The sequence below is a fragment of the Myotis daubentonii genome, chromosome 16 (genome assembly GCF_963259705.1).
Source record: "Myotis daubentonii chromosome 16, mMyoDau2.1, whole genome shotgun sequence".
NCBI lineage: Eukaryota > Metazoa > Chordata > Mammalia > Chiroptera > Vespertilionidae > Myotis > Myotis daubentonii.
The window spans coordinates 31,869,084-31,883,690 of NC_081855.1; the positions used below are offsets into that span (position 1 = coordinate 31,869,084).

At 47.6% G+C, this 14,607-nt stretch overlaps 2 protein-coding genes across 5 annotated transcripts in view; one reads left to right on the plus strand and one right to left on the minus strand.

Moving 5' to 3' along the window:
* C16H17orf67 (chromosome 16 C17orf67 homolog) overlaps positions 1-9,180 on the minus strand; it is a 29,716-nt gene extending 20,536 nt beyond the window's left edge. The window contains exons 1-3 of the mRNA XM_059669560.1: positions 9,046-9,180; positions 6,175-6,275; positions 1,600-1,656 (exon numbers count right to left, since the gene is read on the minus strand). Coding sequence (XP_059525543.1) covers positions 1,600-1,624 — 25 coding nt within the window. The 5' untranslated portion in view covers positions 1,625-1,656; positions 6,175-6,275; positions 9,046-9,180. The remainder of the gene's footprint in view (positions 1-1,599; positions 1,657-6,174; positions 6,276-9,045) is intronic.
* DGKE (diacylglycerol kinase epsilon) overlaps positions 9,069-14,607 on the plus strand; it is a 28,842-nt gene continuing 23,303 nt past the window's right edge. For all 4 annotated transcript variants that reach the window (XM_059669555.1, XM_059669554.1, XM_059669556.1 and 1 more), the window contains exons 1-2: positions 9,069-9,196; positions 9,634-10,106. In XM_059669555.1, coding sequence (XP_059525538.1) covers positions 9,652-10,106 — 455 coding nt within the window. In that variant the 5' untranslated portion in view covers positions 9,069-9,196; positions 9,634-9,651. The remainder of the gene's footprint in view (positions 9,197-9,633; positions 10,107-14,607) is intronic.

Sequence of the window (14,607 nt, forward strand, 5' to 3'; positions counted from 1 at the left end):
AGGGCCTTTCAGGTGTGATACTGGCAGGGCCATTCAAATGCCCATCAGCCAGGCCCCTGAGGACATTGTTCCAAAGCGGGAGGGGAGTACTATGGAAAAACTGAAAAAGCACAGTCACCTTGTTGTGATGTCCCTCTGGTGGGGAGAACTCTCTTCTACCCTCCCATCCCCCTCCTTCCCAAGAAAGGCAGCGGCCAGATCAATTAGGTGAGTCAGTAGGGCTCACAGCAGAAGATGCAATTTCCCAAAAATCCACGAGGTGGCAGAGTAAAAGAGCAGAACCAGGGACAGCCAAGATCAGGAAGCTCAAGGCCACTAAGGTTAACTATTCTAGCAGTTGCCAGCAATCCCAGAGAATCTACTGGACGTGGAAGGAGAGAGTGCTACCGTGCCTAAGACTATTTGGCTGATTTTGGTTCTTCATCAGATGCGCAGGCCTGGGAGAGCTGCATTGAGAAAAGATAAAGGAAGAACGCTACCGTCCACATCCACAGCACCCTAACATAACTAACATCTTCGCTTGCGCGGGTTTCCCGTCTTCTTTAACTACCCTAAACATTGAGAAAGCTGACATCAAGCCCCCGACGTTGCACTGAATGCTGCTTTAGAAGAGTAAGACGTGAGTTCAAATTCTGTGAGCTAAAGAAACTAAAAGGACAAGGGCACATCTTCTTTTAACTATAGAAAGATGTTGAATCTGTCCCAAGAGACTTACAGTGTGTCCAGAGTCAATCAAATAAATTGGAATATCCCTTTACATAGTTGTTTCTATTTCTTTTTTTTTATTGTCTGACTCTCCCACCAGCATATCAACTCTATATTTTTACAAGGTACATATAATTCTTTTATAGTTTTTAATAATAGTAACTCCATAAATTGCATGTGCATGCATACACCCATTAATTTACAAGCATACTGGGCGGGCAGCTGTGGTAGATTGAATTATTAGCATCCATTCTTCACCACCACCACCACTGCATATCCATGCTGTTTGCCACATGACTTTGCAGTCCTGCCCCTTGACCTTGGGCTCAACCAAGTGACTTGCTTTCGACGATGGGATGGTAGCAGACTGACACCGACAGGGGTATGAAGTGTATTTGCCCTCCTATATCGCTGCCATTGCTACCCCAGATAGCTACTGCCCCTTGGAGCCGAGCCTCAGAATTAACTCACACGAAAAGTACCTGAGCAAGGAACCAAGTCTACACATGGTGCAGCTTACAGGAGACCCTCTCAAGCCAGCCCAGCCTAGCTCAGTGGACCCCCAGCTATCACAGCCTGAAGCAGAGCTACCACGAACCTGCAGATCCCTGAGATTAAACCACTGTTATTCTAAGCCACTGGGTCTGGGAGTGGTTTGTTACACAGCAACACTCTGACAACAGCTAACTGACACAGGGGATGCTGCTGGGATGGTTTGTGTGTCCAAATGGGGAGCTATGGGATCTAAGTTAATCATAGGATCCTGATGGGTGCTTCCTTCAAAGGTGAATACACAGCCACCCTGGGGGTCGCGTGGTATAACGGTCAAGGTTGGGGCTCCAGAGTCACCAATAGACCTGGGCTTGCTTGCATCCCGGCTCTGAAATTTATTACCTGTGTTATACCGAAGCCGTGACATTGGGCAAACTGTCCAAATCACTGTTTTCTCATCTATAAAGAAAAGAATAGTAATCCTCATTCTATTGGAAACCACTGTTGTTGTTGCTGTGATCATCATTCCTTCTTCTCTTTGTGAAATCACCCTTATTTATACGTGCATACCCGCCCCACTCTCAGATACGTGACAGGAAGTCTGTAAATATCTTTGAAATAACCAAATGATAGATTAATCACGTACATATTCAGACATATAATTTTACATGTTGTGGAAATAAAAATGCATCTGTATTTGCAAAGAAAATGGGGCCCCTTCTGAAAATGAGTGGATTTCCCCCCTTGGTGTCCACACCCCAAGCCCTTCAGTTCTCTTTCCCTTTTCATGCCCTCAGCATTCTACACAAACACGCACTTTCCTGTTGGGAGCAGCGACACAATGGCAAGATGGTTTGGCCTTGCACGGGGGCCTTTCCAGCCTGCGGCGCGCTTCCCCAAGGGGGCTATCATTTCTGCTCCGGGCCAGGACATTGGCCTCAACTTAAGTCTGCCCAGCAGGTAGGGACAGCCAAGGTCAGCGGCAGGGTCCTGACAGCCGGTGCCAGGCGTCTCTCCAACCTAAACAGGAATGACAGGAGCACTGGCAAAGCTGCAGGAATGCCAGGTGGTACAAATAAACACAGGAGGGGAGTGGGGCACGGGCGGAATCGTTGGTGAAACCACCTCCAAGGCTACTGTCATGTTACATTTCATCCAGGAGAAGTGCTGGGCCTTTAAGGGGGAGAGAACCGCTCTGGTTCTTCAGGGGAAAAGTACTGAAACGTGTGTTGTTTTTCTCTGTGGGTGCTCAGTTGCGATAAGCTTCGGTGAGATAAGAGGAATCTAGCAAAGGCTCTCAAACCTTCAGGCGCACCAGAGCCGCCTGGAGGCTCAGGAGACACGCGAGAAAGCCTTGGACGTGGAAAATGAAGACAAAAGGGACCAAAGAAAAAGCAAATTGGGGCAGAGATGAGGCAGGCCGACATGGCAAACAACCACCACCAACAATATCCTCTGAAAGATTTTTTTTCTCCCACGAAATATAAACAGGATGCTGTAAAAAGGAATATTCACAAAATAAATCAACAAAGAAGTTTTTCAAAGTCAGAAACCATAATATAAATTAAACACTAAATTGAAAGATTCATGGTTAGAGCTATGGAAATTTTTTAGAAAAATAGAGCAAAAAGGAGAGCAAGAGAGAGTTGTTTTAAAAAAAAAAGCAAGAAAAAAAAAATTTTTAAAGAGGACCTTTATCCAAATGAGTTGAAAACTTATGTCCACGCACAAAAAATCTGCACACAGATGTTACAGTAGTTTATTCATAATTGCCAAAACCCAGAAGCAACCAAGATGTCCCTCCGTAGGTGAATAAACAGGCAAATCCAGACAATGGAATATTATTCAGCATTTAAAAAGAAATGAGCTCTCAAACCCTGAAAAGACATGGCAGAACCTTCCATACATATCACTCAGTGAAAGAAGCCGATCTGAGAAGGCTACATCCTGTATGATTTCAACTATACGATATTCTGGAAAAAGACAAAACTATTGAGATAATAAAAAGATCAGTGGTTGCCAGGGGTTAGAAGGGAGGTGGGGTTGAAGAGCTGGAACACAGAGGACGTTTAGGGCAGTGAAACTCTTCTGGGTAACATTGGAATGGTGGGTACACTTGTCCAAATCCACAGACTGCACAACGCCAAGAGTGGGCCCTCGTGGAAACGATGGACTGTGGGTGATGATGGTGGGTCAAGGAAGGTTTGGCAGTTGTGACAAATGTGCCTCTGGTGCCCCAAGATGACAGTGGAGAGGCTGTGCATGTGGGGGACAGGGGGATCTATGGAAACGCTGTACTTTCTACTCCATAATGTTCAAACAACAGAAGTATCCAAAAAGAGGAACACAGACAATAGAGAGGAGGAAGTCAACAAAGCAACTGTACAACTGATGGACCCAGCAAACCTGGCAGCTCAGAGGAAGGCGGGCACACCTCTGTGGACTGTCAGAGCACCAGAGAAAAAGAGAAGATTCTACCAGCTTCCAGAAAGCAAAACCCAGGCCCACTCAAGGGACCAGGTGTAAGAATAACCTCAGACCTCTCTTCAGCGGCAGTAAGAGCAGCAGAAATGGAACAACGTGTTCACTGTCGTGAAGTATAATCGTTCCCAGCCCAGAATTCTAGACCAGATAAACGATCAGGTGTGGAGGGCGGAATAAAGAAATGTGTAGACAGGCAGGGCCTCAAAATGATGCCTCCCACGTGCCCTCGCTCTAAACGTTACTGACAGATGTGCTCCACAAAAACGAGAGAATTCACCAGGAAAGGGGAAGCCATGAGTCCCGGCAAACAGGAGAGCGGTGAAGGGAAACCCAGGATGACCACTGTGCTCCGACATAAAGGGCTTAGCACCGCGAGGGGCAGACACGCCAAGCACAGACTGCCTGGGTGAGCCTGGGACAGATTGTACATATTTTGTTTATCTTGACAACCATGAGCTGGTGCGGTTCCACTTCCCTAACCCCTGGGTCAGCGGAAGATCCTCATTTCTCCCCAAGGAGCATGCCATGTTAACCTTTTTGTAAGAACTTGAGGGAGGTCCTAGTGAGCTAAGAAGGCAAAAGAGAAAGCAAGCTCTCTCCCAGCCATGTTTTTGCCTGGCATGGCGTTCCAACTACAGACCTGCCCACGTGTCCCAGGTCATTAGCAATCTTCCCAGGACCTGCCCACTGATTCCCACCCCCCCACCCCCCATCCCCCACCCCGCCCCAGGTGGGATCTTGTCAGGGAAGCGGGATTCAGACTGACCCAGTCCCCACTCCGCTTACCTCCTCCAGGAGCCTTCCTATAGTCAGGGCTTCACGGCTACTTCCTGCTGGGGCAGGTTTGAGCTTATTTTTTTAAACAAAACCATATTGTTTAGGGATACTCTCAGGGGCGGGAAAACTATTAAGAAAAGCAAGGGAATGAAGAACACACAAGTTAGGATAGCAGTGTCCTGCCGGGGGAGGAAGGGTAGCCATCAGGTGGGCACAGGACAGGCTCCCAATGTTCTTTTTTAAAAATAACAAGAATAACAACTTATTTATTCACAGCAACAATCATTTTGCTGTTACCCACATATTAAGTATGATATTCTTAGTGAGTGGCATTGCGATTAAACATGCCTCATTCTTTTTGAAAACCTCGATTAACACTGTGATGCAGCCACTCAGAAGCCCGGTTCTGAGTTTTCTCTTAATACTTGGTTGCATGGTTTTGATCACTAAAAAGGCACTTGGGAAAGGTATGTGGATCCAATAAATCACGGGCTCCCTTTCCAGCTCTGTCCAGCTGTGCACAGGTTTCAGTGACAGCCTGGCCATCTCCTTGGTGGCTCTCTGTCATCTCCCTCCCTGGTTGGAAAGCACTGCAATGTTACGTTTTCAACTCCCAGGATCAAAACCCACAGAAATTATGTATTTGGGAGACTTTAAGTCTGTCTGATCAGACAGGTGTACATTTTTGCCAAAACTTATCGAATTGCACCTTTAAAATGGGGACACTACTCTCCAGGTAACTGAAAAGTTCAGGTAACTTGATGGTGCCTTGATGGCTCACGAATAAGCTTCAGGATGTTCCCAGGGAAATCCTCAGGGGGCTGAGGCTGCCAGGAAAAGTCAGGCATCTTGGTCGTCTCCTGTCTTCAGTGAAGCAGATTGCTCCTCTTTCGGTCCCAGGGGCCTTGCCAAGCAGAGATAAGGCTGGGCCATTGAGGGAGCCGGAGACAGACCCCATGACATCACCCCTCGGGCAAGTGCAGGAAGGGCTTTGAGCATGTTGACAGTCAGGAATCTAGGGCAGGGGTGAGTGTCTGTTGTGTTTTTCTGAGCAAGTTTCCCTTTGAATTGGAGGAATTGTGTCTTCACAGACAGAGTGACAGCAGCTGCGTGAATGGCCCCTCCTCGCTAGTGTGCCTGGCTGTCACACCCAATTCTGGAGGCCCCTTCATGCTGTGTGCCCTCTCTTCCCAGAGCCAGGGCTCCTCAGCACGCCCTGCAGCAGGCAGCACCCAGGGCACACACGCATGCACACGCTCGCGCACACAGCCCACACCCAACTCCCATCCCCCCCTCTCCTCCCGGCCCACTTCTCCCCAGGCCACCCCCCTTCCTGTCCCCACCTCTTCCTCCTCTCCCAATGTCCAATAGGTTAACCTTCGTGATGAGTCCACAGGTGTTTATTTTATTATTTTTTAACTGTGTATATGTTTTTTTTTAATTTTATTTTATTGCTTACAGTCTTACAAAGGGTATTACATATGTGTCCCTTTTTCTGTGTATATGTTTTATAAAATCTGTTGTATATGTGGTATAGTTCACAATGTAAATCAAAAAAAAAAAGTTTTAATAAATTCATAAGAGAATTACCTGGGTAAACTGTTAAGAAGGCAGATAGATTCCTGGCTCCATCACAATTCTAATTTGGGAGACCTGGTCAAGACCTGGTTAGATGATGCTGAAGCAGGTGATCCAAGACCACCTTCAGATACCTACCTGGGTTATGAGCATCACAGGTTTTGGCATCTCACTGACTGGGTTCAAAGCCCCAACTCAGATGGCTCCTGATTGTGTGACATCAAGCAAGTCTTCTTCATCTGTAAAATGAGGATGATAAACTATGCACAGTGCCTAGGATCTGCATGGCTATAATAAGAATTATTATTACTATTGCCTTTAATAATAGTAATACTTTGTGGAATAAGAGTGTTTTCCCCAGATGCAGTAATATTATTAATCTGTCCTTAAACACATAAATTTCCCTGATTTTCTCTTGGCAAAGAGAGACTATTACTGTTAAAAACTTTTCTATAAGCTTTAAACTTTTCATATCCTTAGCGAAATGTGAGACTCTCAAGAAAAACCCTAAACAGAGGAGTTACACGTAATAGCAAAATATTAGAAACAACTTAAATAGCCAATAATAGAGGTAAGCTTAACATATACTGTGAGCTATCACAGAATGGAATATTATGCAACCATTAAATACAAATTTATAAAAATGTGTAAAAGTTACTTTGTAATGTTAAATTAAAAAATAGCCAGACAGAGAATATATCTACTATGTGATCAAAATTACATAGACCACAAAGTAAACCACTGTTTCCATAGAAAACAATGGAAGAAAATAGGCCAAAATGTTCAAACATAGGTTGTCTTTGGGGTAAGAGTTGGATGATTGTTTTTTCTTCCTTTTTACTTTTCTATATTTTCCAAATGCTCTATAACGGGACTTTTTTTTTTTAATCTCACTCTTAAAAAGTGTGTTCTTTTGTTATCTTTTCAAGTCCAAACTAATTTAAAGGCTCTGCCTCAATGAGGATTCATAAAAGACAATGACATTTCCATATACAGTGCAGGCTGTCAGAAGAGAAGAGAGGCTTCAGAGATCTCATTCAACCTCCCATGTTATCAGTGAGGAACCTGAGGCCCCGAGAGGTGAACCGACAAGCACAAGAGGACAGAGACCTGCAAAGGGCCTTACCATGCCACCTAACACTTTTCCCATTTCTTCGCACTTTCCCCTGGATCCCCACAATCCAGATTGTTACATACTCTACCAGCAAAACCAGCAGCACTTGTTCAAAATGCAGACTTTCAGGCCTCTTCCCCAAAGAAAAGGAATCAAAATCTACATGTTAACAAAAGCCCTGGGGCAAGTGTCTTAGAGAAATAACAAAATAAAAGGAAGTCTCTCTTGGATGGCTTCATTTAGATGGAAGGTAACTTAGGTGGCCAAGTTCAAACAAAGGGACCTCAGTTCCAACACCCACTGACTTTGTGACATCAGGCAGGTTTCTCAATCACTCTGTGCCTTGGTTTTCCTCATCTGTAAAGTGGGGATGATCAACTCAGCCAGGTGCTAGCAAGTGCCAAGATGGAAGCTGGGCTTTATAAACAGGGCTGATAAATGCTTCTTGTTAGGCACGTTTCAACAGGCCCGGCACTCTGTGAGAGCTGGAGCCCCTCGGTCAGTGCTTGGCACACAGGAAGCCTTCGGCCAGTATGCGTTTAACAAATAAGAGCCCAGGTGACCTCTCTCAATGTTTGACTTTGATTGCCCCATTTTATTAGTATACTAGCGGCCTGGTGCACAACATTAGTGCACTGGGCGGGGGGGGTGGGGGGGGGAGTCCTGTCAGCCTGGCCTGCGCCTTCTCACAATCTGGGACCCCTGGGGGGATGCCCTCTCCCTGCAGCCTAAGCTGGCAGGTGGACATCCCTTGAGGGGTCCTTAACGCTGCTGCTGCTGCTGCTGCTGCGTTCGCCAGCCTGTGCCTGGCTTCTGGCTGAGCAGCACTTCCCTGTGGGAGCACACTGACCACCAGGGGGCAGCTCCTGCGTTCAGCGTCTGCCCCCTGGTGGTCAGGGCACATCATAGCAATCAGTCTTTCTGCAATTCGGTGGATTTGCATATTAGCCTTTTATTATATACTAGGGGCCCGGTGCACGAAATTCGTGCACTGGGTGTGTGTGGGGGGGGGGGGGGAGTGTCCCTCAGCCCAGCCTGCCCCCTCTCACATACTGGGAGCCCTCAGGCGTTGACCCCCATCACCCTCCAATCGCAGGATCGGCCCCTTGCCCAGGCCTGACGCCTCTGGCTGAGGCATCCAGCCCGGGCAGCGGGGACCCGCAGCTGCAGCGGCCCCGCGATCGTGGGCTTCGCTTTAGGCCCAGGCAAGGGACCCCTAGCTCCTGGGACTGCCAGCTTCGACAGTGCCCAGCTCCCATCGCTGGCTCCACCCCTACTTCCTGCTATCACTGGCCAGGCGGAAAAGGCACCTGATTCTCCGATCATGGCTGGGGGGCTTCTTCCTGCTTTCCCTTTCGCCTCCCTGCATTGTGCCTACATATGCAAATTAATCGCCATCTTGTTGGCAGTTAACTGCCAATCTTAGTTGGCAGTTAATTTGCATATAGCCCTGATTAGCCAATGAAAAGGGTAGCTCGTACGCCAATTACCATTTTTCTCTTTTATTAGTGTTGATGATGACACTTTCAAAACTGCCGGTTTTCTCCCTTCCAACATTCAAAACTGTGCCAACCTCCCACCTTCACCAGACAGGAGGAGGGGAGGTTGAAGGTCTGAGATAAGCCTGACTCATACTGTAAATCATTCATACTAGAACTTTCTATGGTTGCAGACCTACAGGGCTCAACCATCCACCCTCTCTAAAGCCCCCACTTCTTATTACTCCGCCCAAAGCTCTCCCTAAGCCACGCCCCTGGAGACCCGCCCCTTCGCTCAACCCCGCCCTCTTCCCAAGGCCCCGCCCCCTCCTGCCAGTCGGCCTGTGCATCCCCTCACACCTCCGCCCCGCCCCGAGCCCCGCCCCGCCCCGCGCCCCCGCCGGGGCCCCTGCCCACCTCCCTCCGAGCGCGTGGGGGCTGTCCCGGCCTCTTCGCTGACGTCGGTGCCGCTGGCCGGCCCGGAAAAGGGCTCCTGCGCGCGGCCGCGCGAGGGCCGGAGGGCGCCCAAGGCCTGGCCCCCCGAAACCGCGCCTCCGCCCCGCGCGAGGTAGGTAGGGCCCGAGCGCGGGAGGGACGGAGGCCGGGGTCACGGAGGCCTGGCGAAGGGGTGGGGGCCGCGCGGCCGGCGGGCGGGCGGGGCCTGCGGGAGCCGAGCCGGGCCCGGATCAGCTGGATGCGTCGGTAGCCGGCCCGGCGGCCGCGGGTGGCGGGGCGCGCGGGGCGCGGGATAACTCAACGGTGACGGACGCCGGCCGGCGCCGCGCGGCCCACGTGCGCCAAGGCTCCGGGAGCGCAGGGCTTCCCGCGGAGGCGGCGGGTACAGTCCTCCGCGCCCCGCCGGCACCAGGCGAGGGAGGGCAGGCCGCGGGCGAAGGGAGAGGGCGGGGCGGGGCGGGGCGGGGCCGCGCGGGGCGCCGCCCCCTCGGCGCGGCAGGTCCGGGGGCGCAGGAGCCCGAGGCGGACCGCCCGCGTCTCCCTCCTTAGGCATCGCCCCTGGGGAAGATGGAAGGAGAGAAGCGGCCGGAGCCCTACTCGGGCCTGTTCGCGGACGGGCACCTGGTCCTGTGGACGCTGTGCTCGGTGCTGCTGCCCGTGTTCATCACCTGCTGGTGCAGCCTTCAGCGGTCGCGCCGGCAGCTGCACCGCAGGGACATCTTCCGCAAGAGCAAGCACGGCTGGCACGACACGGACCTGTTCAGCCACCCCACCTACTGCTGCGTGTGCGCGCAGCACATCCTGCAGGGCGCCTTCTGCGACTGCTGCGGGCTGCGCGTGGACGAGGGCTGCCTCAAGAAGGCCGACATGCGCTTCCAGTGCAAGGAGATCGTGCTCAAGCCGGACGCCAAGGCCCTGGACGCCATGCCCCACCACTGGATCCGGGGCAACGTGCCCCTGTGCAGCTGCTGTGTGGTGTGCACGCAGCAGTGCGGCAGTCAGCCGAAGCTCTGCGATTACAGGTATGGCCTTGGAGGGTCCCACGGCTTTAGGGCGTGGGTGCGAAGGCCCGCTTTGATCGCTGCAAGTGGCCTGAAGTGCCCACTTGGAGGAAGCAGGCTAATCCACATCCAGGGCAGCTTTGCAATCGTCATATGCTGAGATGATGCTAGCCTCCCTCCCTCCTCAGCCAACCTGACCTTTTGTCCGCCCTTTTGTAAGCTCTCAGCTTCCGTCCAGAGGTCTCTAAGGGCTGCGTACTTATGGCCACCGTATGTTATAGTTTAGCTTTGGTTGCTATTATCTCCACTTTATGTAAGAGGGGAAAAATGAAGTACGGATAAGTTAACTTTTCCCTGGAGTTGTAAAACGGATTCATCCTCAGTGTTGTATGTACAAGGAAGACAAGGGTCATTCCAAAGCAGCACTTCAGGTGCCTTTTTCGAATTTAGGTTTCGATGCTATAGTGACATACAACTCCTGTTGTCAGTGGTCTTTCAGGACATGCAGCATCTTAGAAGGGTGACTTTGACGAAGCCAAACATATTGTAATGGCTTTAAATACACACTGAACAACATGTCTGTGTTCTTAAATAGTGTCTGGAACTAGGTAAAGGTCATGTTAGAGATTGGTAATAAAAGGGAAGGGTACTTCGCAGATCATCTACTTATTTTACAGTTGAGAGAATTGTAGTCAGTAGTAAGATAGAATTCCGACCCCCCTGGACAGGGTGAGGAATGCTATTACTACGGCGCCTTGTCTCAGCCTTAGATATGGACATCTTCATTGTGATGGGTTTCATTTCTGACAAGTAGAAAGGCCCCGAACCATGTTTAGGAACTGATATAGAAAGGTGGCACTAGAGAGCAAGTGACTTTTGATGTCTGTTGTTTTTCAATCCCTTTTTTTTTTCCCCTTAATTGGTGTGAGCATTGTTAAGTCAACACCGGTTTTTTAAAAATATATTTTTATTGATTTCAGAGAGGAGAGGAAGTGAGAAAGAGGGAGGGAGAGATGAAAGAGATGCCTCCTGCACATCCCCCACTGGGGATCGAGCCTGCAACCCGGGCATGTGCCCTGACCAGAAATTCAATCATAACCTCGTGGTTCATAGGTCGAAGCTCAACCACTGAGCACACTGGCAGTGTTCAACACCTATTTTTAAGTCTTATTTCTTTAGTTTTACCTATCAGATTTAGACTTAAGAATATAATTTTTCCAAAAAATATATTTTAAACAACTAGAGTTTTGTTACCACTCATTTTTATCTGGGCTCTTTGTCCTTTTGGCATCCATGAGAGCTAGGTTACCAATGTCTTCACATTTTATGTTTTCCCTGTAGGTAAGCTTCAGTCTTCAAGAGCTGGGATTAGTTGGAAAGAAAACATGAACTTAGTATTGTTTTTATTTCCTTCCCTTCTTTGTGTTGGTGCAGAATTAGATAAAAGTGGCTGCCATAAGTATCTTAACTGTGTTTCTAGAAAGATCATTATGGTGGAGGATCAGAGCACTGTTTATTTGTGAAGGAGCAGACGGAGTACCTGCTCTGCTTAGAACCCTTCACATGCACTGATGGTCTTTCAGTGTAAACTCAGTGCTTCACACAGTCCTACATGCCCTCCGGACCCTGCCTGCCCTTTTAATCCTACCTACCACCTGCATTAAACTTTTATGTATAAGCAACATCAGGAAGACTGTCCTTTTTTTTCCTGTTCTTTTTTTTTTTTTTTTTTTTAATATATTTTATTGATTTTTCACAGAGAGGAAGGGAGAGAGATAGAGAGAGTTAGAAACATCGATGAGAGAGAAACATCGATCAGCCGCCTCCTGCACATCCCCCACCGGGGATGTGCCCGCAACCCAGGTACATGCCCCTGACCGGAATCGAACCTGGGACCTCTCAGTCCGCAGGCTGACGCTCTATCCACTGAGCCAAACCGGTTTCGGCGACCTGTTCTTTTTTTTTTCTCAAGGCTTTCCTCTCGGTCTTAAGTATCCTTCTTCTGGCTAGCTTCTCTGCATCCTTAAAGACTCACCTTGAGCCCTTTCCTCTAGGAATCCTTGCCCTCAAATTTTTCTCTCTTGATGATAACATAATATCCTGTTTCTCTTTGGTTCTCAGAGTAAAGTCCCCACAACCACCAGCAGCAGCAGCACTTAGAAACTTGTCGGAAATGCAGATTCTAGGGTTGCCAGATTTTGCGATCAAAATAAAAATTTTTGCTGTATTTGGGACATACTTATACCTAAAAATTATTTATTTATCTGAAATTCAGATTTAACTGAGCAACCTCTATTTTTCCTGGCAACCCACTGAATCAGAAACTTGGGCTGGGGACCAGCATTCTTGACTTTAACAGGCTCTGCAGGTAACTCTAAAGTTGGAGAACCACATGTATCTTTATGTAGCTTTTTTAAACATGAGCCCCTATCCTTAATCTTGTGTCCCCTCCCCACCCCCTTGAGCACAGTGAATGTTTGTGCTGATAAATCTCCTCTTCCTCATTAGCTTGTTCTTACTAGTACTGAGCATTCTGTCCAAGCATGCTAGAACCCCTCACCCGTGGTAGAAATGGTCTCTGTATAATTTAGGAAGGGCTTATTATTCCCAGGAAAAAGAGCACAGGGCCCTGGAGTGGCACATATTCTGCAATGTTCTGATTTACTTCAGCCAATAACTTTATTCAGGATTCCAGTCAGCTATGACCTTCTGTCGGAATGAAATATTTGAGAAAGAGAAACAAGATAAATATCTATTTAGAACTTTTTTTTGTTTTATTTCAGAGGGAGAGGGAGAGAGATAGAAACATCAATGAGAGAGAATCCTCGATCGGCTGCCTCCTGCACGCCCCCCACCGGGGATCAAGCCCACAACCCAGGCATGTGCCTCCCGACCGGAATCAAACCCAGGGCTCTCCTTCCTCCTCCCCCCCAGTCCCCAGGCCAACGCTCTATCCCCTGAGCCAAACCAGCCAGGGCTATTTAGAACTTTTAAACACAGGCCAGACTGTCCCTGTCTCTGGATTTTATCAAGCACTGTTGGGGGCTCCTATTCTTGGGATATCTGCGATTTTAAATGAACTGTGAAGGCTGTACAGTAAGTTACCATTTCAAAGGGCAAGTGATGCCTGCAGCCCAGTTAAACTCCGTAGACAAGTGACAAAGGCCCTTTAATTTATGTTCAGTCATTATTTAGTTTTCACATAGTAAGCATCTGTTTCTTGCCACACACTGTGCTGGATTCTTACTTTCCTGTAGATTTTTTCCTTTTTTTTTTTTTTCCCTGCTTCTACTTCCTTTTAATCTTTTCACCTCTCTTCTAAACTAAATAGGAAATTAGTTTATATTTTTAAATATTCATTACAGTTATTAAATGAACCTTTGTTCCTTTTGTGTTCTCCCTCATTAAGAAAACATAAGGTGCCTTTTTATTTATAAGATCTTTCTTCATTACATCCCACTCCACACACACACACGCACACACACACTGATTCATAAAACAAAGCTTCTGACGCTTGGAAGGTAATTACATTGGCAGCTTTAGTCTCAGCTTTGATCTTAAATTTTATTTTTTTTTTTTTTTTTTTTTTTTTTTGTTAGACCTTAATATTTTATTTTATTTTTTTTATTTTTTTTTTTAATTAAATCTTTATTGTTCATATTATTACATTTGTTCCTTTTTTTCCCCCCCATAACTCCCCTCCTCCCAGTTCCCGCCCTACCCTCCGCCCTCACTCCCCACCCACTGTCCTCATCCATAGGTGCACGATTTTTGTCCAGTCTCTTCCCACATCTCCCACACCCCTTTCCCCCCCAAGAATAGTCAGTCCATTCCCTTTCTATGTCCCTGATTCTATTATAATCAACAGTTTATTCTGTTCATCAGATTATTTATTCACTTGATTCTTAGATTCACTTGTTGATAGATGCATATTTGTTGTTCATAATTTGTATCTTTACCTTTTTCTTCCTCTTCCTCTTCTTAAAGGATACCTTTCAGCATTTCATATAATCCTGGTTTGGTGGTGATGAACTCCTTTAGCTTTTCCTTATCTGTGAAGCTCTTTATCTGACCTTCAATTCTGAATGATAGCTTTGCTGGATAAAGTAATCTTGGTTGTAGGTTCTTGGTATTCATCACTTTGAATATTTCTTGCCACTCCCTTCTGGCCTGCAAAGTTTCTGTTGAGAAATCAGCTGACAGTCGTATGGGTATTCCCTTGTAGGTAACTGAGTTTCTTTCTCTTGCTGTTTTTAAGATTCTCTCTTTATCTTTTGCTCTTGGCATTTTAATTATGATGTGTCTTGGTGTGGTCCTCTTTGGATTCCTTTTGTTTGGGGTTCTCCGCGCTTCTTGGACCTGTAAGTCCATTTCTTTCACCAGGTGGGGGAAGTTTTCTGTCATTATTTCTTCAAATAGGTTTTCAATATCTTGGTCTCTCTCATCTTCTGGCACCCCTATAATTCTGATGTTGGTACGCTTGAAGCTGTCCCAGAGGCTCCTTACACTATCCTCGCATTTT